This window comes from Phaethon lepturus, unplaced genomic scaffold (assembly GCF_000687285.1).
Source record: "Phaethon lepturus isolate BGI_N335 unplaced genomic scaffold, ASM68728v1 scaffold50443, whole genome shotgun sequence".
NCBI classification, from domain to species: Eukaryota; Metazoa; Chordata; class Aves; order Phaethontiformes; family Phaethontidae; genus Phaethon; species Phaethon lepturus.
The window spans coordinates 2,133-28,843 of NW_010529311.1; the positions used below are offsets into that span (position 1 = coordinate 2,133).

The 26,711-nt window shown below is 38.9% G+C and overlaps 1 protein-coding gene across 1 annotated transcript; it reads right to left on the reverse strand.

Annotated features, from left to right (window-relative positions):
* Nucleotides 1-608: 608 nt before the first annotated feature.
* On the reverse strand, nt 609-26,711 carry NR3C1 (nuclear receptor subfamily 3, group C, member 1 (glucocorticoid receptor)). The gene is made up of 7 exons (XM_010283889.1): nt 26,549-26,711; nt 22,881-22,997; nt 17,816-18,094; nt 14,782-14,926; nt 5,391-5,521; nt 2,143-2,300; nt 609-1,243 (listed from the first exon to the last, which is right to left on the reverse strand). The coding sequence occupies exons 1-7, from the start codon at nt 26,703-26,705 to the stop codon at nt 1,091-1,093; spliced, it is 1,140 nt and encodes a 379-aa protein (XP_010282191.1). The 5' UTR covers nt 26,706-26,711; the 3' UTR covers nt 609-1,090.

A 26,711-nucleotide genomic window follows, 5' to 3' on the forward strand; every position in this document is an offset into this window, starting at 1 on the left:
AAAATGTGAGTTTCTCCACACAGAAGTAAACTTTTCTTAAGCTATGCATATTTTCCTGAAAATTTCCTGATGGGCAGTCAGGACTGATCTTCTTGGCATCAATGCAGCCCATGACTCTTATAGTTATGGCTGTTGCATTATATGCAAAAATCAGGCTTTTTTTTTTTTTCTTCAATATATAAAATAACCTGCTCATTTACATCCAGTTAGGACTGGGTTAATTTTTCTATGAATCTGCATATCCAACATTTTTGCACATATACCAAAAGTATTTGTTTCATTCGCATCTATTTAAATTAGATTTGAGAGTGCTCTCCCACCCACCCTGGCCCTTAAAAAATGCCAAATTTTTATGGTCACTTTGACAGTTGAAAGCTATTAGGTTAGAAAAGCCCAACCCATTTTCACACGAATATACTCAAGGATTACTGTCTAGAGGTCATTTAGGAAAGCTATGAGCTGCCCCACCTTAAAAAACCAGCTGTACAATAGGCATCTTGAAGTATTACAAAAAAATTATGTAAGAAAAAATGAACAAGCCTAGTTCACGGTATATAAAGTTAAAGGAAATTGCTAAAACCAGACAGTAATAGCTATAAAAGGCACAACTTCCCTTTTCTGATATACACTTGTAAACTTTCTTCAGGTTACATGCATAAACCAAAATGCTACCTTAACTTTAAAAAAAAATAAAATCCAAAACACTTTACTAAAAAAAAAAAAAATAGCCTAGAAAATTGTCTCCAGCCAACTGCAGAAATTAATTAGCAGAATGTTCATAACACAGCCTCAGATCTTGTCACCGGTGGTTTTGATGCATCCATGGATGTTGCACAAGGGGAGAGATACACTTTCTGACAAATAAGATTTATTTTCCTTTGCTTTCTCCCCAGTTATTTACCAAATGTGAGAAATCCGCTGCTTCTATAGCCTAAATCTTGGCCCTCTGTAAACCACATGTAGTGCATAATTACAAAAGGAACACCGCTGCAAGGACAAAATTAACAAGTTCTGTAGGTTTTTTTTCTTTACAAAAAAAAAAAGCTATCATTTGACGTTTTCTTAAGGCAACCCTTTTGTATTAAGGCAGTCACTTTTGATGAAATAAGAGCTTCTTGATATTTCCATTTGAATATTTTGGTATCTGATTGCTGATGATTTCTGCCAACATTTCTGGGAACTCAATACTCATGGATTTATCCAAAAATGTCTGGAAGCAAAAGCTCAGAAGATTTTCAACCACCTACAAGCGACAAAGCAAAGAATTACTTTCACACGAATACATGCAGGAGAACTATTAACGTCCTTCCTTCCTCCTAACTTCTGCCCACACTGCAAGGCACAGCCCATCCTCGCACCCTGCTCAGATAATCCTTGCAACGCAGTGCAGACATGCATAGTTACCCTCATTTTAATTAGTAAGTCTTGTAAATGGAATTCTAATATAAAACATGCAAACAGCTCGTTCAAGGTCTTCACAAATACCGAAGAGATTTTGTATCACTTCCCATCCTAGCATACAAATAACATACATATGGGTAAGCTTAAGATCCTTCTAGGTGCTTGGTACCCTAACAAGAAAAAAAAATAAATTCTGAGGTCTCAGTTTCCCTTGCTTTATCCAGCTTAAACACTACCTCAACTGCTTTGTACTATACGCACAATTTAGAGTACATACCACAAAAGGAGACAGCCTGAATTCTGAAATTCCTTGCAAAATGAGACCACTACTAACACTAAAAATAGCACTGATGCATTATTTTAATGCAATTTCAAACAAATTCATAGATTCTTGACTAGTTTGTCTCTGAGATAATACTATTTTTAAACTTCACATTTTTGCCACTACTGCAAAATCATATACAATTTCAGAGTTCCTCCATTTTAAAGCAACATCTAGAGACAGAAAGTTACATTAATTATAATATTAATTGGACTCCACTGCAAAAGTAGTCGGAAGGCACCACGTTGACCTCTCTCACTTAGTCTTTAGTTAGGCAGTAGGGGAACATGACCGCCTCCTCCCCCCCGATATTCATCCCTTCAAATAATAATAATTAAAAAAAAAATATAGAGGGGATTACTGTCATATACCCAAACCTATGTATCTGGAGCGTCCGCAGCATTCGTTGAAGAACTTACATCATGCATAGAGTCCAACAGTTTAGTCAGTTGATAAAATCGCTGCCAGTTCTGGCTTGAGTTCCCTTCTCTTTTCACTATGGCCTTTCCCAGCTCTTTAATGTATGTCATACGAATTTCTTCAAACAAAGATTGACTCTTCAGGCCTTCCTTAGGAACTGTAACATGGATACGAACCTTTAAGACATTATACATCTATGAATTGTGTCATTATTTAAGTTCTCCTACATTATTTACACAAAGATGACCAGAAGAAAAAGGACTTGGACTTAATGACAGGTGAGAGACAAGGAATGAGAGCAGAAACTGAAACAGATGACTAGTTGAACAAACAGCATAGGGCTGCTGGCAAAATAAAAATAGCAATTAAAAAACCCAAAGGCAACCCAATAACAATTAGAGGGAAGGGAACTGGACCATGAGGACAACACCACTAAGCCCTGGAAGTGCCTTGACAAGGAAGAACCAGGGCTGGAGCTCCTGTGTCCTCAACGTCTAGGGAAACGTGACATTGGAAAGATTCCATAAAAATTCTGGGTGCCGAGGAATGAGTGAGGATAGGATCACAGGATGGCTTGGCTCAGAAGGGACCTTGAAAGATCATCTAGTTCCAGCCCGCCTGACATGGATCGAATAACACATCCAGGCAATGCAGTAACAGAGAGACTGGACAACAGACTGCCCCAGCCGGGGAGGACTCGAGTCTCAGCAGAGCTTCTTGGAATAGGGATGGGACGTCAAGATAGTGCTGGATGGACAAGGAGCCATGCATTAGAAATTCAAGGAGTGGGGACTGAGGCTTGTATTCAGTCAGACTCAAATCCATGTTCAGTCCCTGTGCCTACGTTCTCCTACTAGGATGGTCCTTCTAGAGGCCAAGGACTAGTAAACAGATCAGGACAAATCAAGCATATGGACTCCAGTTGTCCTTAAGATGCTTGATTTGAAGCCTTTGATTACCTTGGTGAAGTGAACAGAAAGAGCTGAAGATAGAGAAGAGAGAGCTGAGACAAAGACAACAAAGCAAGAAAGAAGGAAAGAGGCCACTAAAGCACATTCCCTTCCTTTAAACATCCAACCCTCACGACATGGTCAGCACCCATGAGATGTTAGAGTGAAGTATCCTGTCTGCCTTGCTTACACAGAAGATGACATCATGTCAACTGTTACTTCAATAATTTACATGGAAAAGGTCTGTGAGCTACATCTATGTGTGAGCAATGTGTCTAGACATACATGGGATTCCTTTTTTACTCCTCCGCCTCTTCTTTTGGACAACTTATACAGAAACACAATAAACAAATTAAAATTGTGAAGTCATGGATTATAAAGCCATATGAATTTCAGCTATTCAGTTTTCAGAAGTTCCACAATGTGCCACTTACACAATGTATGTACTTGAAAAGAAATGTGAAAACACATTGTCTTTCACTGTAAATACAACAAAGAGGCCTTCTGCTAGTTAACGCCAGTGCTTGCCATACTTGACTCGTGAATGGGCTTCATCCTACGAGTGTTGTCTCTTTACCATTTCTGCCATGGAAATTCCTTTAAGGAAATTTCCAATTCCTGTAAGGAAAGTTGGCCTGCACCACATCCAAAACACTTGAGGAATTTTTTGGCGAGATTTCAGAAACTGCTTTAAATCTGCAGTTTCAGGGAAGTTTCAAGTTCCTACAAAGCCCATGGCAGTGTGGAGCTGAAATTTCCTCTGAAAAGAGCCCTTGCCCCAGTTCGGGGCTTGGCAGGCGAGGTCACGCCGTCCCTGCCAGGCCACCGAGGTGAGGGGCCTGGCAGTGTGGGGAGGAGCCGGTCATGGCGGCATGCTGCACCCGATGCCTCTCCTGCCCGCACCCATCACCCTGGGCTTTGCTGCACGCACAGCAACGGCTTACAAGATCCTCTTGCCTTCATCTGGAAAAAGCCCAAAGCTACCAAGTTCTCATTTGTGTTTAAGAATTAATGCTATTATTCACTGTAAATATTAAAGATAAGGAATGTTTAAGCCCTCAGTGTAACAAACCGTTTAAACTTTTAAAAATATTTACTTTTCATCATGTAGAAGTACTATGCCGAAAAATCTTTACTTGCATTGCTGCTTTTACTGATACTTCGAAACATAATGGCATACCTGTCACTACACTAAAACAAAAATAATCTTCTGCCAAGCAGAAGCAGCAGAGGCTCCAGGAAATCCACAGTCGCTGTCTCAGACGCAGCTTTCGCAGTCCTGCGGGACCGCGGGGATCGGCGTGACGGCTGCAGGACGGGATCTCCCCAGCACAGAGGCACACGCCGTAACTGCTCAGGCAGGCTGAGCGGCGCGAGGCGAGGTGCCCAACTCACGCCTACCCGCAGCACACACACACACACACACGCTCTTTGCTACCGCTTTTCCCTGCGCTGCAACGGAGCCAGGCTTACGGCTGAGCCCCGCCGCGCACGAGGAGAAAAAGTCACTAGGTACCAATGCGTGTGAATACAGGGTGAAAACAACACTGTAGAAGTTATTTGCGTGATGTCTTGGTATGTTTCTGTATATTCTAGAAGGACTATTTTGACGCTGTACTTTGCAGTACAGACAACAGGATTTTACTCAACAGTGACTTGTTTTAACTACCGCATGCCCTATCTGAAGACATAAAAACCATCATGTATTACATTATATAAAGCTATCTTATGCTATCTATCAGAAATCCACGATATACTTTTTAGATGCAAATGCAAAAAGCTGTAGCTGTATTTAACAATTTAAATAACTTCTGGGGGAGCTTGGTAACTTTTTGGGGAGGAAACTGCTTCAATGGATCAGAACTTCCTCACAGGTGGTGGTCAGGGTTTTTTTTTTTTTTTCTTTTCTTCTTATTGAAAGCATTTCATGGGTATGAAGTCATAGCTTTGCCCATTTCTTTGGGTCCTGAACTACTTGGCCAATTTGTGATGTATTTTTGAAGACTTTTCAATTGCAATTCTGAGTTAGGCCTCTCTGTTGGAGTTGCAAATTTTGAACACAATCCACAATATCTTAGCGTGAATGTCTTGTATCTGCTAAAAGCAGAACTTCCTTCACTAACCCTATATAGTCCGGTGCCAAGCAGAACATTTTGACTTTTATTGCAAAAAAAGAGGGATTTTATAGGAAATCCTGTATCTGATACCTAACAGAATTTTAAACTAGACATGCGCACCCATAATACTGGCAAGTTAAACTTACATTCTTCACACAGGTATTTTAACTATTCACCTACTTGTAGAGAGGAGAAGCAATGTTTTCATGCAGAGATACTCTTCATATGAAACTTGAAGCCGTGATAGCTCTCGGGCAACCATAAGCATATGTTTGCATTGTTCATACATACAGGGTAGATTCATTCTCTGCCTGAGAAATAAAAGTATAAAAATCAGTTAAATGTCTAACTATCTAAAAATTCTAAATCTAAGTTTTTCCATGCTTCATTCAAAAGCGGTGGGGGTTGCAGAGGCAGATGACAAGCTAGTACTTGATCTATCTCACAGCAAAACTCTCTTTGGTTTTCTCCACTGAACCGATTCAGGGCAATTGCCTTGGTCACCACATATAAACACTGGCCTAGAACTGCAGCGTGAGGGGAGCATGACATATGAAATCCCAGTGTTATAAAGGGAGCTTGTCTTTACCAAGGACTGATCAGTAAGCTCTATTATCAAGAGTCAACACAACAGTTCAGCACAAACTTGCCATAAACATCAAGTTCAGTCACTGTGTGACAAAGTTCTCAAAGTCGGCTGTCCCAAAGGACTTAATCTGTATAAAGAAACATGATGGTATACTATATTAGAGACGAGATTTCTCCAATTCTTTCAATACTTTTGAGAAGTCCACCTAAACTGGATACGTATTTGCTCACTAGCGATAGCATCAGCTTTCCGTAACTTGTCAAATTTCAAAGTGACTTTATACTGCTTGTATTTTTTTATGTTCCTAAAGTGATGCCTAGTATCACAATTAAATTTCATTACCTTTGTACTGCCATAATGTTTCTAACCATAAATGGAAAGACATGTTGACAACCAAAGCAAAATCATGGAAAGCACTTACTTGGGATCAGAATGATAAACATTATGTATTCATATATTCATTTCCTTTTATTTTTTCTATTTTAATGAAACCCTGCATTGAGACAGGAACTCCTCCTTATTTAGTACTTCAGCTGAAGCAACAATCCTCTTTACGTGATATAGGTTACTGTGAATAGCGCAGGATTACAGTTTTGGGTGGGAAATGAACAACAAGAACAGTTTAATTCTGAAGAGTGTAAGAGAGATTTATGCTCTTCCATCTAAACTTTTGTAGGGAACATTTCAAATTCAATGTCTACACAATCTCTCTACAATGATGCTAGTAATTTATTTTTTGTTAATGTGTCACCTTTCCTAAGACATCACCTAGTCAATATTATAATCTGAACAAGAACACAGACAAAATTGCATCCCAGTGTAGTTAAGAGTAAGATTTGGTTATGAAATGGCACCACTTCCTCCAGAGCTGCTATCATTTTTCAGTTCTCCCTTTCTTAGCCCTGCAAGAGAATTATACAATGTACCCTCACAAGCATAATAAGAAACCCTAAGTGAAAACAAGAAGAATCACACACCGTTCTCAAGGTGCAAAAACCTAAGAATAAAAGGAATTCAGATGGGGTTGAAAGACAGAAATAAATACAAGCTATTGAAACAGTATTAAAACCAAATCAAGTACAAGTCTAAACCCCCATAATTTCTAATTACATGTTGTTGGACAATTCCTCCCGAGTGTAACAATGTGCGGCACTGCCTTATACGCAAGTGGTATCTACAGCTATACATGTACGTGCATGTGGATACATGAACCTATGACCACCGACGCTATGTTAGACTTCAGGAATCAAGGACTAACAGCAGTCAAAGTGCACACAGAATAGTTGCAGGAGGTAGGAGTAAGATGTTCAGTTGTAGGATGTTTCTCAGGGCACTTAACACAAAGCTACTATTTGGCCACTTGGCACATTTTCTCGTAACCCTGCTGGGTTGTATCAAAGGGCATCTTACATATTTCAAATTGAGTAACTTAAACACATTCCATGACAAGGCTCAGCAGTTTTCCTCATGTAAAACTATTACCATTTCTGGGCAGAAGGTTAAAATAAACATTATGAAATGGGTCAGCCTGTCATTTATTTCTATCTGCTGTAAATGCAACCATCGCCACAAGTCTGAGAATCTATATGAAAACACACAGATTCTTTGTAATACCAGTCCTCAAAAAATGAGAGTAGAACGCAGCCCCCCCTCCTTTCAGAGAAGCCTGAGCGCACAGATAAGCTCTGCGCTACGCCCTGGAGGGCAGCGCATCCAGGCTGCGTCAGAACGAGAGGGAAGCTGATTCACTGGTTAGTCCTTAATGCTGGCGAAGGGTCTGGGAAGAGGTCCCAGACATTCCCCTCGCAGATCTCCCGGCCAGAGCCCATCAGATGATCTCAGCTGCCACAGAGCTGTGCACGGAGGAAGGCTGTCCGAGGATCCGGGCTGAGCCACGGAGCAGAGACCCAGCGGAGAGCAAGGGGCTTCGGGGCTCTCTTCTGACTCCCTGCCCAGTTTCGCTGGTGCCCCTCCCTACAGAGGGCATTCAACAGCTTTATGAAGTAGTTTACTCACAGATAAACCAGATACAATACTTAAACTAGGTACTATACTTAGCTGATTAAAATCGTTATTATACGCAGTGATGACATCACACGTGATGATTTCTTCTCAGCAGAAACTATCTGTAGGTAGTTCTGTAGAACCATTCTGACTTCATGGGGCCTTCAAGTAAAGCTCTGCCGATGGCCAGGGCTGGTACCCCAGGGGAAGCTGTACGCTCTGGCAGCTGCCTGTACTCCGCAGAAGCCGGGGAGCCGCTGGCGCAGGAGGCAGAGCCCTGCTGAGGCCCGGGAGCCAGGGAGCTCCCCGTGACATGGGGCGGACCGCAGCGGTTCAATGCTTTCGCAGTTATTGCCGTTCCTACAAATCGAGACTTAAAAAGCTGACTGACAGCATTTTATCACTTTTGAAGTGATCCCGCTTTAGTAATTGCAAGTCTAGTCCAGTTTGAATCACCTCCTTGTTCTCTACATATCTAATATTCTGCCGCTTTTGTAACCAGCTACCTCAGAAAAGAGCACGTGAGTCGGGCATTAGCTGCAAGCTTCAGCTCAGTGAAAGCCCATGTAATGCACACGGGATGTACACATGCATTCTGTGCGGGATGCATGTTGATAATAAAAGCATGTGATGATTTTCAACATTGCTGTGAGTCATTCGGTTCAGCTAAGACTGTGAAAATAAAAATCAGTAAACAAGACGCTGGTATTCTGAAAAACAGATGATACCGACTCCACAGAACTAGTTACAAAAGAATGTTTGGAAAAAAATTCTGAGAATAAGAGAACTGATAAAACACTGCTTATAAAACTGTAATCACTTGTTATTTTCTTTCTATTCAAAGAACACCATACAGACATTCAGCATAGTATATAATATTATATGGAGCAATGAGACCAAAGAGATGACCTTAAACTTAAGAAAAGCAAAGAGCTAAGACGATAAGTATGCACAGTCAAAATCCTAAGACAGAGGACTTCCAAGAACTTCTTTCTAAAGCTAGACAGCAATTAAATGGCATTTGCTACTTGAGGAACACAACTGTGCAATAGTTACTGTTGCTCACTGTAATTTCATGTACACTGTGACACAAATAAAGCCCTACTATTACTACAGTAATAGTGCTAACTCCAACAAAAACAAGTTTTCAATCACAAATTATGGAAACAGTTAGACAATAATACAAAAGTACAGGTTTATACAATCTTCAAATATTAAATGATGGTCTAAAGCCTGAGATTTATTAAGCTGCCAAACTTTTCAAGGACTTGAAAAGTATGTGTATATCAGCTGGCAATATATACAGCTGATATACACATACCTCCATAAAAAAAAAACTTATTTCTTGTTTTGAAATGTAAAATGAGTTTACTGAATAGTCACACACTAATCCATTAAAGTATATTATTTCTACCCAGAAATGAAATATAGAAATGTAAATCTAAAGTATTTTCCAAAGCCCTAACTTAAAATACAATTTTGCCCCTCCCTTGACGAAGGGCTGAGTAAGACTCCCCTCTCCCTGCCACCTGCTTGGAGATTAAAACCTGTCAATGGCGGCTCTGTGGTTTTGTGCCGTACAGAGAATTAGCTGGGCAAGGAAATACCGATTTCACACATTCAAGGACTAAGGGGTGCCCGTGCGGCTCAGTGGCAGCTTGCCTACTGACTGACGTGGAAATGGGATCGGGCAGTCATTGCCACCCAACAGATCATCGCCCGTACGGGAGCGCTGAACGTTCCCCCTTTTCCTGCCCAGGTTTGCCAGCGCCAGCTCTCCGGGTCTGGGGCCCCGCACGCTGATCCCTCCCTGAAGGCTAAGGCTCCTCGGTGCCTCCTCGGGTGAGCGTCCGCCGCACGCCGCTTGGATCACTCACCTCCGGCTGCCGCTAGTTAGCTTGTGAGAGGGAGAGAGAGAGGAAGAGGCTTCCATTTCGAGACCTGGATCAACTGCACTAGCCAGGAGTTCAGAAAAAATGGAAGCAGGAAGAATTAATGAGTGACCTGTATTCTTGCAGCGATGGTCCTCAGAAACTCATCTTTTTCTCTTTTTAGTTTTGTAGACAAATCAAAAGCTTTACAGATGCAGCGTAAGCGTATGAAGTGAAAACAATGCTATGTATATGTATGGCGAGCCTTTTTGCACTCCACAAATGCTATGGGAAATAACCTATTTTCATATCTCAGCAGCTTTATAATCCACCCTACCCAACCCTATCAGATGTATTAACTTAGAATATCCAATATGTGATAAACATTACTCAAATATATTGGATGATTTTATTTTTGGTTTTGTTTTTTTCTTTCCCCTAAATAAACAATAGGTGTACAGACATAAAACGGAATATTCAATCAAAATTTTTAGGAGAAAACTGGTCAACCTGGCTGGCTGCCAGCTTAAGACTTAAGAAGAACACAGTTTAATTCTCTTTCCTACCACAGACTGTATTGATGACACTTGCAAAATTCAATTATGGAGGAATCTGCAATGGTACTAATGAACAGTGGCATTCAGCACTACTACAACTAAAGCTACCTGAGCACTTACGCAAAACAAATCCACTGATTTCTGTGAAGCTTTTTGTGCATTCATAGGAAGATATTTATGAACACCAAGGATCTGTCAGCTGAAAATGTAGCATGACAAACCTCTTAATGGGTTAGACAGGTTCTTTACATACAGCCCAGTTACAAACAGTTGCCTGAAAAGTGCCGACATGAGCTAGCGGATCTTGCTACTCCACATCTAAGTAGTGACTACACAGGAATAACACTGGACAGGGTTGGTGCAAGGATAAATGCATGAAAGACTGATGTTGCTCAGATGCTTGAGCAGATTCATGAAACTAAAGAAAGCCTTATTACACCCATGAAGAATTCAATCTTAAAAAAAATCAAAATTTTGCAGCTACGTCCATTTAAATCACCTAGGCTTGGGGAACCCTTCAAAGGTGGAGTTTCTCTTCCTGAAGCTGAAAACACTAAATTATACCAAATATGAGGACAAGTCTTTAAAGCTCACAAACTGAGTAAAACAAATGGTTTCGAGAAACCCATATAAAACCCAAAGAAAATTAAAATAGAGTAACTGTACTTATCTGTAACCATGCAGCTAACAGGGCGGAAGGCACTGTGTACTCTGTTGTTAAGTGTTATTCCCCTGCCCCCAGTAAGGTTAGCTGTACCACCTTCGCTCTCGGCAGCAGACATGAAGTATTACTGACTTCTGTGCAACCACTACTCAGTAACTTATCCTGCACTCACATTCCTGAATACTTCACCTCTGTTATGCTGCTGCAAGCCACAGGTAATGGTGGCACAAAGGATGTGCTCTGAGACCAAGTCCAGTTTATTGCTGTAATGAAGATACAAAGCAATATAAAGAAATGTGAGTATAAGATGCTTGTCTGTTCCATTTCTTGATTTACATTGTATGCAGTAACACCTATACTCTTCTGATGACCCTTTTGAGGATCAATTGTTTATAAGTAAAATTAAAGGATTTGTTTTGGGTGAGAAGTAGGCTAAATATATTTTTAAAAAATCATACTAATTGAGACTTGAATATGTGTAATTCCATACACAGCGAGATGTTTACTGGGTATAGAGTAAGGTGATATATACCATTTTGTTTGATGTGTAAACTCAAATTACGCAACAGAATTGAAAACTCATCCACGTGAATATTTGCCACTATTTTATAAGGCTGAAATGATACAAGTCTGCATGAGGGGCTCATGTGAGGCTTGGAAGTTTTTGCCAACTCCTCACCTTGTTTATACATCCATTTAAGAAAAACAAGTATATCAATCATCAAAAACGCTGTGGCTTGAAGAGACAGAAGACGTCCTGGAATTACTGTATTCTAACACAGAATGGGTAAAGACATCATTTTGTTCTAGTCCTCCACTGACATAGTGCTTTGAAACTGCAATTGATAGATATGAAGCCAGAAAAGTTCTTAGTTACAAATGAAAAATATGCAATTTGCAGATGTAAAAAATTACAAGTTTGAACAACTTACACTTCTTTATCTGCATGCAGAAATCTGAAACTACTGTATAGGAAGCCAAAAATCTGATGCAGACAGCTTCAGTTAACTGTAAAAATGACCATGATCCTGGATTTCAGACAATCAAAATGAAGGTTCTGATTCTGCTGCACACACAACACCAAAGTGCAACTGTATAACTGTATTTAGTGGAATCAAGCATTAAAATTTACAAGGAAATCTCACTTTTCACCTATTATTCCAGAGAACTCACTGTAATGCTAGTAAACATTGCAGTTGTTATTAGAAGTATCAAACAATGGAATTGTTTTGACTTTTAGAGGCTGCTACTTTACCTACTTATTTTATAATGGTTAACGAGTTTTAATAAATATCTGATTCTTACATCAAATAAAGTTAGCTTATTGCTCTACCTTGGACCTGTTTCCAGCATACCTAAAAGACTAAGCAAGAGCTTTCGGGGTGGTGGGGGGGCACGAAGGGTGGGAAGGTCTTGTTTGGGTGAAAAATCTCTAAGACACGTATCAGCAAGTAGCACTGAATGAACCCCAGAACGGTTTTCAGGGGTTATGTACTGCAGTACTATCTTTTGAATGATCTGTCGGGCAGAAAGAGTGGACATATCTGATCATTAAAATCCAACTGTATTTTTTTTTTCCTTGATGTCCATGATGTCCCCCTTGTCCTACCCAACATTTTAGCATCAGCAATGCTTCTCCAACGGCACTGCCCCTCTGGCTCTCCCTGCGGTACTGCGCTTCAGAAGGTTCTCAGAGCTCATACAGTCGTTTTATGTATTATTCAGTATTTACCATGTTTAACTTGGAGGTGGTTGTATTTTATTGATGAACGGTACATAAAAAGTTACGACCAGAGAGAGTTTTATGGGGAACCTGTAGCACACTGGAGAAGAAACTGCAGTTCTCTCAGTCTATGTATTTTATTGAAAACAAATGTCATTTTGATGAACAAGTTATGTACCAAAACTGTAACTAGAATGAATCTGAAAATTAATATTTAGTATAATAGGATTACCCTTGCAGGTTTATGTTTTGTTTGTTTGTTTTTTTTTAATTTAAGGAGTACCAACACACGCTTAACTGTAAAGCTCTGTGGTTTTGAACATTGATAAACCAGCAGGAGACCTCTGACTTAAAGCAAATTAGATGTTATTACGCTTATTAGTGACAATATCAATTACTTCAATTCCACCACATGGAGACTATTTTTCACCAGAGACATATTCTAAGAACTTTAATAAACGTATGTACCCAGATGGACCCTCACCTGCCATCTGCTCCTCACCTTTTTTTGAAAAGTATTCATTATAAAGAAACAATTACAGTTTATAAAAGCCTGAAAAAGTATTTACATTGAAAAAAATGAAGTGAATAAATAATCATGAAAAAGAACTAGCCTGAAATGTAAATGGCTAATCTCATGGAAAATGAACCCTTTTTTTTTTTTCTTTCAAAAACCAGAAAAGGTTTGAGAGATTCGATACTGAAGTGCAAAAGCAACAAAAATATTAAGACTACAGTCTCAAAACATGCCAAAGGGCATGTATTGCCTCCATTTTTAAGACAGGAAAACAGAGACATGAATAATAACTTGTCATTTGCATCACTCTTCAAATTATTGTCATGAAACTGTGATGCTAAAAAAGTTCTGTGATTGTACGTGTAAAAGGTATTATGTAATTGTATTTATTAGTTTTAGTCCCCACAAATGGACTATGCCACTTCGTGAAAAAAAGAAATGGCAAATTGATAGTGATAGCATCAAATTAACTGGAATCTGCAGATGGGTAAACTAGATTTTGAATGGCTCTGGCCAGCAACCTCAAAGATTTACATCCACCCAGAATACTTTTAGCAACTAGTTCAGAATACAGACAAAATGCCTCGACGGGCTCTTTGTAAACACTGCTAGCAGCACTGGAATTGCAGGACTGAGAGATCACCTGAAAGGTTTTTTGTTACAGACTACGCAGATGCTCTCCCGCCTGCTTGAAGAAACCACTCTTTAAAATATGAGCTGAAGGACACAATTGCTGAAATGTCTCCAAAGTAAAAGGCAGGAGAGCATGACAGTCCGTCGGGACTGGCTCCCGAACTGGAGAGGGTTTGCTCTTCAGACTGGGCACAGAAAGGCATAACCTAACCTGGTCTGCTACTACACCTCTGAAATAGTATAGGGAAAGTAATATAACTATGCGTATGTCTGCAAAGTGTTTATACCCACTGAACCTCAAATTGAGCCTTCTGCCCATCACCTCAACAATCCTGAATTCTCTCTTTCACTTCTCTACAACATGGAATTACTGCACAATGCAAATTTGAAAAATACAAGGAAAATGATGCATGGTGCAAGAAAAACAATGTCCAAATATTACAGCAAATTCAACTTTTCTTGAAAATTGATAATGAGGTTCAACAAAAAATACGTCAGACAAGTTTTTCCATCTGTAATCTTGTCTTTTTAGCTGGCGCTTAATCAGGCTGAGATGTTAAGTGTTTATCTGATCAAGGGCTCTGAGAAACTGGTAGGACCATACTATCACTTTTATACAATAAACATACAGAACATTATGCAATTTGCCAAACTTCTCTCTCCATCTGAGACATATTTTTAGCTTCAACTGTGTTGGCTCTGATAAAATGAATGATTATAACGAATGGTGCAGGAACAGTCACAATATGGAACATTTTAGTACAAACACCTCCCACAAAAACATCTTGATATAAATACACTTAATACCTAAAATACCTTTCTTCCATTTGTTTTGTTTAAAAACTCTAAGCAATCTGCTAAAAGAAAAACAAGTTGCAAATAACAGACTGATTTGTGATCTCCACAAGAATTTGCTAGCCAGTGATTCACCTCTCAAGTGCAAAACCAAGAAATACTGCATGAAGTCTAGTATCACGCTGAGAAACCTGGAAAGGGACTCATGTCTTACTTACTCGTTAATAATCAGATCTGGTGCAAAGCACAGGAGATTTCCATTTGATTGTTTATATGATCTCCATCCTAAAGCAAAAGCCATGAGGAACATCCATGAGTACTGCAGAAGGGTCATTTGGTCATCCAGATGTAAATTTCGGAAACCTGAAAAAATGAAGTGTGACAGTAATGAATGGAAAAAACAAAAACAAAAACAACAGAAAAAACCTCCCATAACTTGGCAAAGGACCATGGTTATCATCAGTAGAACTTCTGTATTATCAATGTAGATTATCGCTTTTGAAACTGTATTTGATAATTTGTCTAACTGTGATGGCTGTACCTGAACTAACAACAGAATTTCTTGCCGTATTACGATTATCTGATTCAGTCAAGTATTTTAGATTAGATTTTCGGCAGAAATAAAGAAGAAATTAGAACAGTAAAAGGCTTCTTACCAGAAAGTTCTTGCTGGATGAAAAAAATGCAATTCAAAAGAGGTGCAAAATTTCAATGCCATTTTCCAGCTACTACAGTTACACTCAAATACTTAGTATACCATTTAGGAATCCTATTCAAAATTTGCATACGTAGAAATTAATCGTTTGTAACCATAGGACTCCAGTTACGTCTTCTGGACAATATGACTACGTATGAGACTTGAAAGGTTTGAATAGAAAGCTCAAGTATAACTCAACCTTGAGCTGGTCTGAATGTGTAACTCAACCATACAAAACATACATAACACAGAAAAACAGGCAAAAGAGAGCAACAGAAAGAGAACTCTTGAACTTTGCATTAGACATTATATTCACACTTTCCTAGATACATTTAAAAATAAATTCTCAACACCCCATCTATGAAAGTGCATGCACACTGAAAGCCTGGGTTTCAGTTAGTTATGATGTTAGTTATGTTCTGGACAGACAGAGTACCAGATGAGTAAGTCTCGATAGGTACTACAGGTAGTAAAAAGGGATGTAACATTAAATAAATATGAACATATGCGTGTGCTTATCTGGAACTGATGGTCTGTTAGATAGATTACAAAAGACAGCAATTATATTTAATATACACTATAATTCATTGGACTATCTTCCAAAAATAACAGTATTTTTTACTTTTTGTGAGAGCAGTCCACTAGACAATAAATGGTTTAATGTCAAATTTTGTTCTTATTCAACAATTGTACACTGAACTTACAAAATATGTATTGCATTAGTTACCATCATTAACTGTTTCTAATCTTATAAGAATATGTAGCATGAACAGAGACAATTAAACAATGAAGAAATGCGTAAAACCTGAAAACTGGTCCCTTAAACAGTCACAGAATGTAGGCAGCTTTTAATTTGCAACACTAGTTCCTATTAGAACCTGCCTACATTTAGCAAGAAAATAATTGTGCCACATTGAATCATTACTAAAGTCTGAATTCAAGTTGATTTTATTTAATTTTAGTAAGCATCTGACATCTAAGAAGCCCGTAACAGTGCTGCTTCCTGAAGATGTGCAAATAGATAGCATTCAGTAGGTTAATATATAATAAAACTTCATATGTCTAACAACAAAAAAAGCTTCTGGCTTTGGAGACAGCAGTAACTACGATTTACTACTTCTAAAATACAAATAAAGTGTTTCAAAGCTATTTCAAACTTACTGGGTCAAATCTTGAAATCTTTGCTCAAACCCTTCTCAGGAAAAGGCTGTTTGGAAATCCCAACTGAAAGGTTTGGGAACCAACGCTGGCTTACTGTAAGTATGTCTGATGGTCTACAACCAGTAGACGTATATATAAATTAAATACTCACAAAAACCCACCTTATCCACCAAAAAAAAAAGATAAAAAATTGTAAGAATAGTTCCTATTAGTATAATTATTAAAGACTGGCATTTTCATTAAGAGCATATGTTCTAACCTGAAGAGTTTGTCTAATTAGGGAAACTGTTCAGAAGAGATTATGAATACGGAATTGTTTTATAAAAACGGGATCTAAATTTGTATTTGCAAATACCAGATGGTCTCCTGAAGAACTTTTCCTAACGTAAGCTAAGTCAGTGTAACGTCCCATTGTGGAAAAGCCCTGACAGACATACAAATCTCTCTATTCACGTCTCTGCTGGACATACATACATATATATCTTTCCTACTGCTAATTTATTTACCCCGCCTCAAAAGAGACACCATTATGACTCAAATTTCATTATCAGACTTTTTTTTTTTTTTTTTTTGCAAACCCGTTATGTGATGCTATTCTTGGGCAACATATGCATTAGGAGGTGTTTTTGCTAGTTTTTTGAAAACAGGTAGCTAGTGAAAGGGAGAAATCCACTAGTCTTTGTCAGGAACAAACAGATCTTCAGCTTTACTTCCAGCTCTGGCCTCCCCCAAAGACATACTCTGCGTTATGTCCAAGGCTGAGATTTGACATCGCTGCTTCTGCAAGGCACTTGCTAACTGCGTCTTCGGGTGGGAGCCAAAAGAGCAGCAAACCTTCCACGCTCCCCAGGTGGCAGTCAGTTTAATTGTGTAGCTACAGTGCTTGTGAGAAAATGAACATCTTGACTTCCACCCTGGAACTGGACACCTGTACGCTTATTCCCAGTCAAAAAAGCCTACAGATCCAGTGAGGCATAGTAAAAAAAAGAACCATCCATGACTGCAGACCCAGAGAAGCCAGTACAGCAGCACCAGTCTGTGAAAGTCAAGAGAACCCCATTGCTAAAAATATTGAGGAAATAATTATCTCAGAGATGTGGCTAGAGCTAGTAAAAATAGTTCTGTGTGTTGCTTTTAAAAACAAATCTCTATTTTAATATTAATTTTAACGCTCAATGTTCAAGGGGTTGAAGTAAGATGACCTAACTTGTAATCCTAGTAAATAAATTTTTGCATCTGTGTTTTTTCTACTTTTCTACTCCATATGTATTTGAGACATGAGTTAGCTCAGATATTACTAAAACTTCATCTGCGAAGGCTTCGAAGGACACCAAAGACAGATTTTAAGTACAATAAAAAGACCGCACTTCATAGTTAATGTATTTGCATTTTACCTGGTATTGCCTTTGCCCACTTCACTGCAGCTACTACTTGCCGTCCTCCCAACATGTTGAGAGTTGACAGTATGCGCCAGCTGGAGTCGGGCAGCGTGCTGTCGTAGCCCGAGTATAGCACCTCTGGCTCGATCACTTCCAGCAGGGAAACCAGGGTCGGGGTCAGCTGCGGCAGGGACGCAGGAACGATGCTCTTGTTCCCAGGCGTTTCAGAAACATCCCGCGTTCCCGTTGCGCTGGTCTGCTGAATGCCTTTTATCTTCTTCTTTGTTTTTCGAGCTAGGGAAGTTTTGGTGAGTCACAGGTTAGATAACAGAAAGTGACCACACAGCAATAAAAACCTAACGGAGGAAATGCTGCTTTCGTTTTCCTGCACTTGTAGATCAGGCAATTGAAACTTTTAAAGCATTTTTTCATAAAACTGTATGTAATTTCACATTAATTCTAATTAAACGTCTTGTGAAAATAAGTTTTTTTTCAAGTTTTAATGAAAGTCACATTTATGTTAATGTTTCAAAACGTTAAAGAACATCTGCAGGTACGTTGCAAGGCTGATCTTGAAATACAAGACCTGAACCTACAGTTTCCATTACATGCAAAATTTCAGTGAAACTTTATGGGACAGCATGACACCTGTCTGGAAATACTTGCAGGACCATGGACTTTATAAGTTCCTTAAAATATTAAGTATAGAAACCATGTAGAAGAACAGAAAAAAAATTACATTTAATGGGTAAGAAGTTTCTCAATCTCTTGAGCCAGGGAAAACATTTTTTTTGAAAATGCTGGGCAGGAGGAGATTTTTCTCTTGCCAACTGTCTTGCATATAAATCACTGCTGTGTAATTAAACCATAAAACTCATATGCCAGCTAAATAAAACATCACAGAGAGATGTTAACTGTGAACTACAAAAAGTTGAGGCAACAATTTTATTAGCATATTGTCAATAATGGAGTCTCCTACTTGGCTTCCAGCTCTCCTGGATGCAGTCTGCTAAACTGAACACACTATTTAACAGAGACCAAAATGAAACCCAGTTCTTTTCCTGTGTCTCAATTAATTAATTGATTTCTGTTCTGGAACTTCCAGGATAAATCAGTAGCACATAAAAGCTTCATGTAATGTGGTTTCACATTCAAAGTTTCTACTGACCTATTCAGAATCTCTAATGATCAGAAATGCACCAACCCCGTATCTTAAGAACATATAAAATCCCCCTCCCGACTCCGTTCCTCACGCTGGCTAGGCAGAGACTTTAGAAACGTAACAGCTAAAGATAAACTCTCTATGGATCTTGTATACATCAAATTTTCCCTAAGGCGTATACACTGGGCACATTTGCCCAGACTGTCACAAGGGAATAGCAACAGTTACTTCCTTGGAGCAAAGGCTTCTTGTTATTCTCATCTGAATTTTGAAATGGCTGATCAACCTTCTGGCATTTTTTGCCCCATTATCCTTATTCTCAAAAGCAAATGGAATGGCTTTGACTTAAATTTACATGCACATGCCTTCAGCTTAATGCAGACACCTGGTATGGAGTATTTTCAGCCCAGAAAGTCTGAAAAATTATAATCAAAAGAAATACATCTGATAAGACAAAGTACCATGCAAGAATTTTTATTAGGCTATGCTACTATACCTGACTTAAGACATATAGTTGTAACTCACAAAAAAAGAAGGTTGAGATAATTTATTTCTTTACAATTTATTTTCAAATATAAAAATACCACAAATTTAAAGCCAGCTCCTTCGGGCAAATTACAGAAGATAATCCATACAGATAAACTCAGAATGGAAGTAAAAGCAGCCGAGGTTCTTCTGTTAAAAACAAACACCCCCCCACTCCCTCAAAAAACCCCAAAACCCAAGCCCCCTGCAGTTTGGCATCTAACGAGGCTGTACAGGCTTCCTATTTCGTGGCACACATTTCCTGCCCACTGGGCAGAAAGCCTGCGCACGTGAACCGCGCCGGCACTTCACCATCCCGGGAGGTGATGAAACGTTCCCACCACCACGCTGGAGACCAAACGCTGCCAGACAGACATGGAGACCACACACCTCACTTCTAAAATGGGATTTATAGTGACAAAACCCACTGCAGTTACAGCGCAGGGCAATAAATACTACTAGAAAGAGGAAGAGATCCTTCAAAGAATTGAAATAAATTCAAAATGAAGACTGCAGAAAAAAACCCATAAATTGCCAACAGTTTAACTATAAAATGCAGTATGAAATGCAAAAAATATATAAGATTACTTTTTACAGGCATAAAACCTAACAGTAAAGCTTTTCTTCAAACAAAGAAAGAGAAAGGGTGAGAAAGAATGCCTAGGGTCAATTAATGGTGAAAGCAGAAATGAGAATTCAAAGAAATAAAGGCTGTAGTAAAAAATATCATTATTCTACTGTAGAAATCTCTGGTACCTGCAGCTTGATAATTGTATCTTTTTCCAGTCCCCCACACCCAAAAACCCCATGCATTAGAAACAAGAAAGTTCCAGAAAAGGATGATAAATAGGGCTAAAGGTATGACTGATGATAACACAGACTATAACAGAAAATTATCTAGTAACATGTTTCTAGTGTACAAGGAGCCACTTTTGTCTCAGCATAAGAGAAGGTAAGAATTAAAAATATTGCATGGTAGATTTATTTCATTTATTTTTTAAAAAATATGTTAAGACTTCTACCCAATACTGAACACTGCCATTCACTGTAAGTACTATGAACCTAGAGATATTCAGAATGCGACCGGACAGATTCGTGGAAGACGTCTATCAGCAAGTTCGGCGAAGTAAAAGGGGCCTGCAGACTGACATGCTAGGATATTTTGATCTCTTGCTATTCATTAACTAGTTTGCTTATAACCATTATTTATGCACTGAGGATATACTTGATTTCGAAAAGTCGTCACTGTCTAAAAAGCATGCAAATTTAATTATCTTTTAACCAACAGTAAATCCTGAACTGCGTCCCTAAAATAGCCAAGATAAAAGGGACTCTTTTCTGTCTCTTCTGCACTCTATGCTGCCTTCCAGTTTCGTTTTCTACAAGTTCTTCTGTACGGCCAATTCACCATCTGTTCAGATCTGTCCAATAAATCGTTGTTTTCGTGGTTGTTTTTCACTGTTTCACGCTACCTTGGGTTCTTCCATTTTTGTGTTGCTGAGTTTCTAGAGCTCTTTTCCCTCTCAGTCAGAAAAGCTTCACCCCCCTTTTCTAACAACCTATATAACAATATCCATCCTCCAAAAAGTCACTATTCTCTAGGATTTGCTGTGCCAAAATTCAGGCAAACAAACTATAGCTGGAAAGGCTCCAAACTACATGCGGGAAAGTGGCAAGTATCAGACGTCATTCAATTTTAATTTTCTTTGGTGCAGAAAGGCAACTCAAATAACATGCCCGAGAGTCTGAGACAACTATATGAGTGCCTGCTTTAAAAAGGGTTTACATAAATTGATGCAGGCAGGGAAAGGCTTACTATTATCGAGTAATACACATAATAAGCTGCTTTATTCATATAGATAAATACATAAACATGATATATGTATTCCGAAAACAACTATGGAGAGAAAAAACAGAAACAAGTCTTAAAACAAAATGTATTCTTTTCCACCTCAAAATGAAAACTGTGCGTTTGTTCATTATTCTGAACCTTCTTTAGGCTTTACTGTTACCTCTGCTCGCTACTGGCCACACCAGCCCCAGCAGGACATTGCACCTTTCCACCTCAGACACCAAGAGTAGGCAAGCGGACTACCCTGCTATTATCTCCGAAGGGCAAGGTTCAGCCCACTGGGAGTATCCGACAAGCTAAATCTAGCTCCGGGAGACACTCGTTGACAGCCTCATGTACTTCAAGGATTTATTTTAGAACCCACTCTTACAGATTTTGGCTGTTAAGAGATGTACCTCACTTGCCGCACACAGATCTTGTCAACAAACCAACCAGCAACCTCCTCCGTTCCCTGCAAATCTCTACCATGAAGTATGGAAAGTATTTGTAAGCACGTCAAAGGAGAGGAAGCATTTCAGATCGTTGGTTTTTTCCCTTTGCTCTGAAGGAAGGGGCATGTAAAGCCACCTGCAGGGCAGAAAAACTTGTGATTTGTCCTCCTGAGAGAGCTTGGAAGCAGAGGAGGAAGAAAAGACATGCTAACATAGACTCTAATATGTGTATCGTCTACCTCTTTAATATAATTCACCACTTCTATTTTACCAAAGGATGTCACCACTGACTGAAATGAAACTCTGTTCATATTTGTATCTGACAAATACACTTTTGACATTTTTATTTTATCTGATAATTTTGATTATACAAGTATCACCATGATAACTATGTTAGTAAGCACTGGATTAATCTTTACAGCTCAAGGAAAAAAATACCAAGCATAAAACATAGATAACACTAATAAAAATGTTTTATGCCATTTTACAACTGCTGCTAAATCTCTAGTTGATGTGGTCTTCAGTTTCTCATAAGCCATCCATGACTTAGCAGAGAACAAATATGTACTGGTACATTTAAATTTATTTAACCTATCTTTCTACAGAGATTCTGACAGACATTTAAGAAGAATCCACAGCATGAACAAAAATAATTTCCTTTTCTTCAGTATGAAGATGTAAGCCCCACTCCCAACTTCAGATCTGTGTCTCTGGGCTTTCCCTCTCATCTGTGGTTTCAGTGTCAAGTCACTCTCCTGAGTAAGGATGGGCAGGCATCACACTTCCCAACAGGAGTTGCACTAGAGTTCTGCTGTCTTAGATTCAGTGAAAAAGCAACAAGATACATGTGCCGATAGGAATAAAAAATAACCCTGTTTTGTGTGTGGGACTCACTTCTGCTGAACATACTGAGAGATAGAGCAATTGAGTATGGATAGGAAAGTATAGGAGAAAATTTAGCGTAAAAAAATCATGCTTTTTATTAAAATGCAGCACTTACTTTTAACATATGAAAGAGCTGCTCAAATAATTGCCTTAGCTTCATAAGCAGCATGGCCTTTGTTGTCTAGGACTCAAAAATATAAAAGGGATTTGAACATTTTAAGTTACCTTCGAGGTTCATGCCAGCTTGAAGACATTTCCGGTAGCGGCAGGCTGGACAGTTTTTCCTCCGAATTTTGTCAATAATGCAATCGTTTCTCCCAGCACACAGATAGTTGTGCTGCCCTGTATTCATGAAGACAAACAAAATAACCGTAAGCTCTACAATTAGAGTAGTAGATGAAATTAATTCATTCTTTCAGTATCGTTAAGGATCTGGGGACTATATAATACCTTTACTTACTGTAGTTCATTTCTTGCAAAAATAAGATCAGTTCCCCTATGATTTCATGTAACTATACACCAAACAGATTTCTTGTATTTAGACACCAAAGCCAGTAAATTTAGGTAGAAATCCTATTTTTCTATGTTAAGATCAGGCAAATTCTATTTTTAAAACTACTTTTGTCTTACATTTCTCAAAGCCATCTTCTATAGCATGTTTCACATGTTTCATAAACACATTTTGAAAGTATAGATGTAAACATCTCTACAGATACACAGACATAGCTTTCGTCATTTTGAAAGTCATGAAGCCTCCTCCTTCTTTAAACTTACAGTGTGAACTGGACAAACCAAGATCTCTGACATTTTTATGGATTCACAGATTCAGAGCAAAACTGACCCTAGAAATATGGCAACTTGAACCACATAAATTAAAATAACTGTATTTCTTAGCTGTTAAGAGCAGGGCAACAGAAGGCTAGTATCCATTCTTAATTATTTGAATTACAGGAGTAAAAGTCTCAATGTAACTTACTTAGAGAAAGGTATTACTATAAAGATATATTCTTCTCCCAGACAGGGATCAAGAAACATGTTTCTTTAGAGGGCAGAAAGCTGCAACCTAGGCTTTTACACTATATTTCAAAGTCCTGACAGTATAACGTTGCGAGACACAAACATATTTTCCAAATACTGAGTTATTAACAATGGAGGTTGAGTCTTCTCACACAAAAAGAGCTTGTTAATGGTTTGGTTTCTTGCATTTACTACTTACCTATTCTTGGCTTTTTTAGGTGAAAGCTACACTGTTTGTTTGTATTGCACTATATTAAAGCCTTCCTGTCACATGAACATTCTGTGGAAAAATGAAGGGAAGTTGACACCACCTTCTGCTTCATCTCTGACTGCTGCCCAGAGGACACACCAGTTGCACAAAGGAATGCCTTTGAGTTATCTTTGCTGCTCAAAACCCAAAGATACCTCACAAGCAATACACTGGTAAAAACTGGTAGTGAGCAAACAGAGATCTTTCCAAGGGGATTTACAGCAGACGGGCATTTACAGAGAGGTCGGACACCCTTCAACATTGCACCATGTGCAGCACAAGTTGACGCCTGGGGCTCTGAAGTGCCACGAGACTGAACGAGTCTTTGCTCATTTGAGCACACCGGTATATAAAAAGGTTAGAAATTGAAGACAAAGGAATTTGGGAGATGGAATGAAAAATGCTGAAGAACAAGGACAAACTGGAGCACAGCAGGAGGCAGAGGTGTGGGGGGAATCTGAAGTGGAGGGGAGGTGTGAGGATCTGAAGCAAGGTGAGCGGAGGTGGGGAGGATGGTAAAGATCTGGGTTGGCAGCAGGGTGGGGGTAACATGCTGGAAGGTGAACAGGGTTGGTTCTGGGACCAGAGAAACCGAATCATGAGAGCTCTGAAGCTCTGAAAATAGGAACTAGAACAAGACGGCTTTGACTACCCTGGGCCCGTTCGCATGAAGAACTGCATATAAATATACAGTTGCTGTCCCACCTTCATCCTTCCTCTTCTCTAGTTCTACTCTTTGCTGAAAGAAATACACTTTATATTGATTTTCTATATACTGATACTTTCAGTTTCTGTGACTATTTCCATCAGAGTACACATGCATGTAGACAAAGGTACAAAAAAGGGTGTCAGGCTGAAGGCTGGTTAACCAATGTGCAGAGTCAGCTTGGTTGGTATACTAACAGGTGCCTGGCAGCTATTAGTAAGAAGGATATTGTGGAAACAAATTCTTTTTACAGATGTTCCTGATAAGAAAAATTCCTATAAGAGACAAAAGCAAATTATTTGTTCCTTAAAGTGAATATTGGAACAAACAGATCCTGGAAGAGCTCCTGAAAACATCCACAGTGTCTAATCAGAAGGATTAAGGTTGGGATAATCTGTGGAACAATAAAAAAAAAAGTGGAGGTAAGTCAAGGAATGTATTGCAGTTTTTCAGCTACAAGCCTGCTTACGCTTTTAACAGTAATACAGTTGATATAAGATGTGGCAAGCTGCATCTTACTATTGGGTTGATTTCTTCATGCATCAGTACTTCTGTGATTTGTTTAAGCTTGAGGACAGGCAAAACCATCACTATGACATATATCCAGCTGCCATATAATACTACTTCTGAGGGATATCCAATGACCTTATTTTAATCAAAGATACAGATAATTATTTGCTTCAAACAAAGAGCCTGGATCTAAATGGGAATGCAACTCCAGACAGGACCAGTTGGGAGTCACAGAGAACCCAAGCAGCTCAGTGCTTTGCACTTGAGCTCATATTATTTCTTGTTATACTTCAGGAAGAGCTTCAGCTTCCCACAGAAACGGCATCCTTCTCCCTTGTGACCAGCAAAAACAGCGATATGAATCTGACTTTCCCGATCCCTCTGAGAGGCTCTGCATTTCCATGCAGCTCCCTACTGCATCCAGTGAGCTGGGAATTGGGAGAAAGTGCTTCTTCTGAACGGCTGAATGGCAGCTCGTCTTTTCTTCTCCAGTGAAACCCAACTTGCAAAAATGTTAGCAAAAAATGATAGTCTGATTCACTTCAAAATACCCAGTAATGACTGCATGAAGAAAGCACGAGACAGGAAACCCTGTAAGGCTGTAACTAAGAACAACATAATTTCGGAATAGAGGAACTGCTATCCTTTCAGAGACACTAAGAATATACTCTAACTCTTACGCATCTCTCCGATACTGAAGCAGAGTCAGACATCGAGCTACAATCTAGTTCTTTACAAAATGGCTACTTGTGCAGCCCCAAAAATCACAGACTACTTATTCTGCTCTACACACTACAGATTCACATTTATGACACGTGATCTCTATTTTCCAGAATGATTTTCTTCCTGTGATTAGAGAGAAATCTCAATGATCCAAAACCACACACATGTTTCTGTTACCTAGTTACCCCTGCAGACAACACACATGGACATGTATGTAATTTAACCAATATTGCTTATAGGAAAAATTGTAGAACTATCATAACCTTGCATACAACAGATTCATACGCAGTTTTACATACAAAACAGCGAAGATTAAACTTAAAAATCACAAACTTTACAATACTAATGCACATAGACAAATATCTCTATATAAACAGGACAAATAAACAAAAACAATAATGAAAGAAAATGAAAGAAACAAAAAGCCAAGACGACAATACACCCTTTTACAGTGTGAGTGAATGGGAGCATTTTATAAATGTAAATGGAATCTATGCTTCAGATAATACACCGTTATCAATGTTATTTACTATGAAAAGATCAGCGATACAATGGATGGGCTTTTCCAGTAGGATTCTAGAAAAAAACATGGATTCCAATAAGATTAAATAGACTCCTTTTGAACATGGGTAATATGTATGTGGATTTTATATTTTTAAACAGCAAATTTATCAAAACACATCTTACCTTCCACAGCTCTTTTGAAGAACACTTTGCAGCTGCCACAAGTAAGAACACCATAATGACACCCAGAGGCCTCATCAGAGCAAACAAGACAAAGCTTGGGAGGTGGTCCCGTAGTTGCTGAGGTTGTGGATGGAGAAGAACTTACATCTGATCTCATTCCAGG

What these genes read in the sequence shown, in the direction of transcription:
- NR3C1 (XM_010283889.1), bottom strand. Translation starts at nt 26,705, where the DNA reads ATGAGATCAGATGTAAGTTCTTCTCCATCCACAACCTCAGCAACTACG. An exon ending in AGCTGGCATGAACCTCGAAG is followed by an intron (nt 18,095 to 22,880) that starts GTAACTTAAAAT and finishes AAACTTCCCTAG; the next exon opens with CTCGAAAAACAAAGAAGAAG. An exon ending in ATTGCTTCTCCTCTCTACAA is followed by an intron (nt 2,301 to 5,390) that starts GTAGGTGAATAG and finishes TCCATGTTACAG; the next exon opens with TTCCTAAGGAAGGCCTGAAG.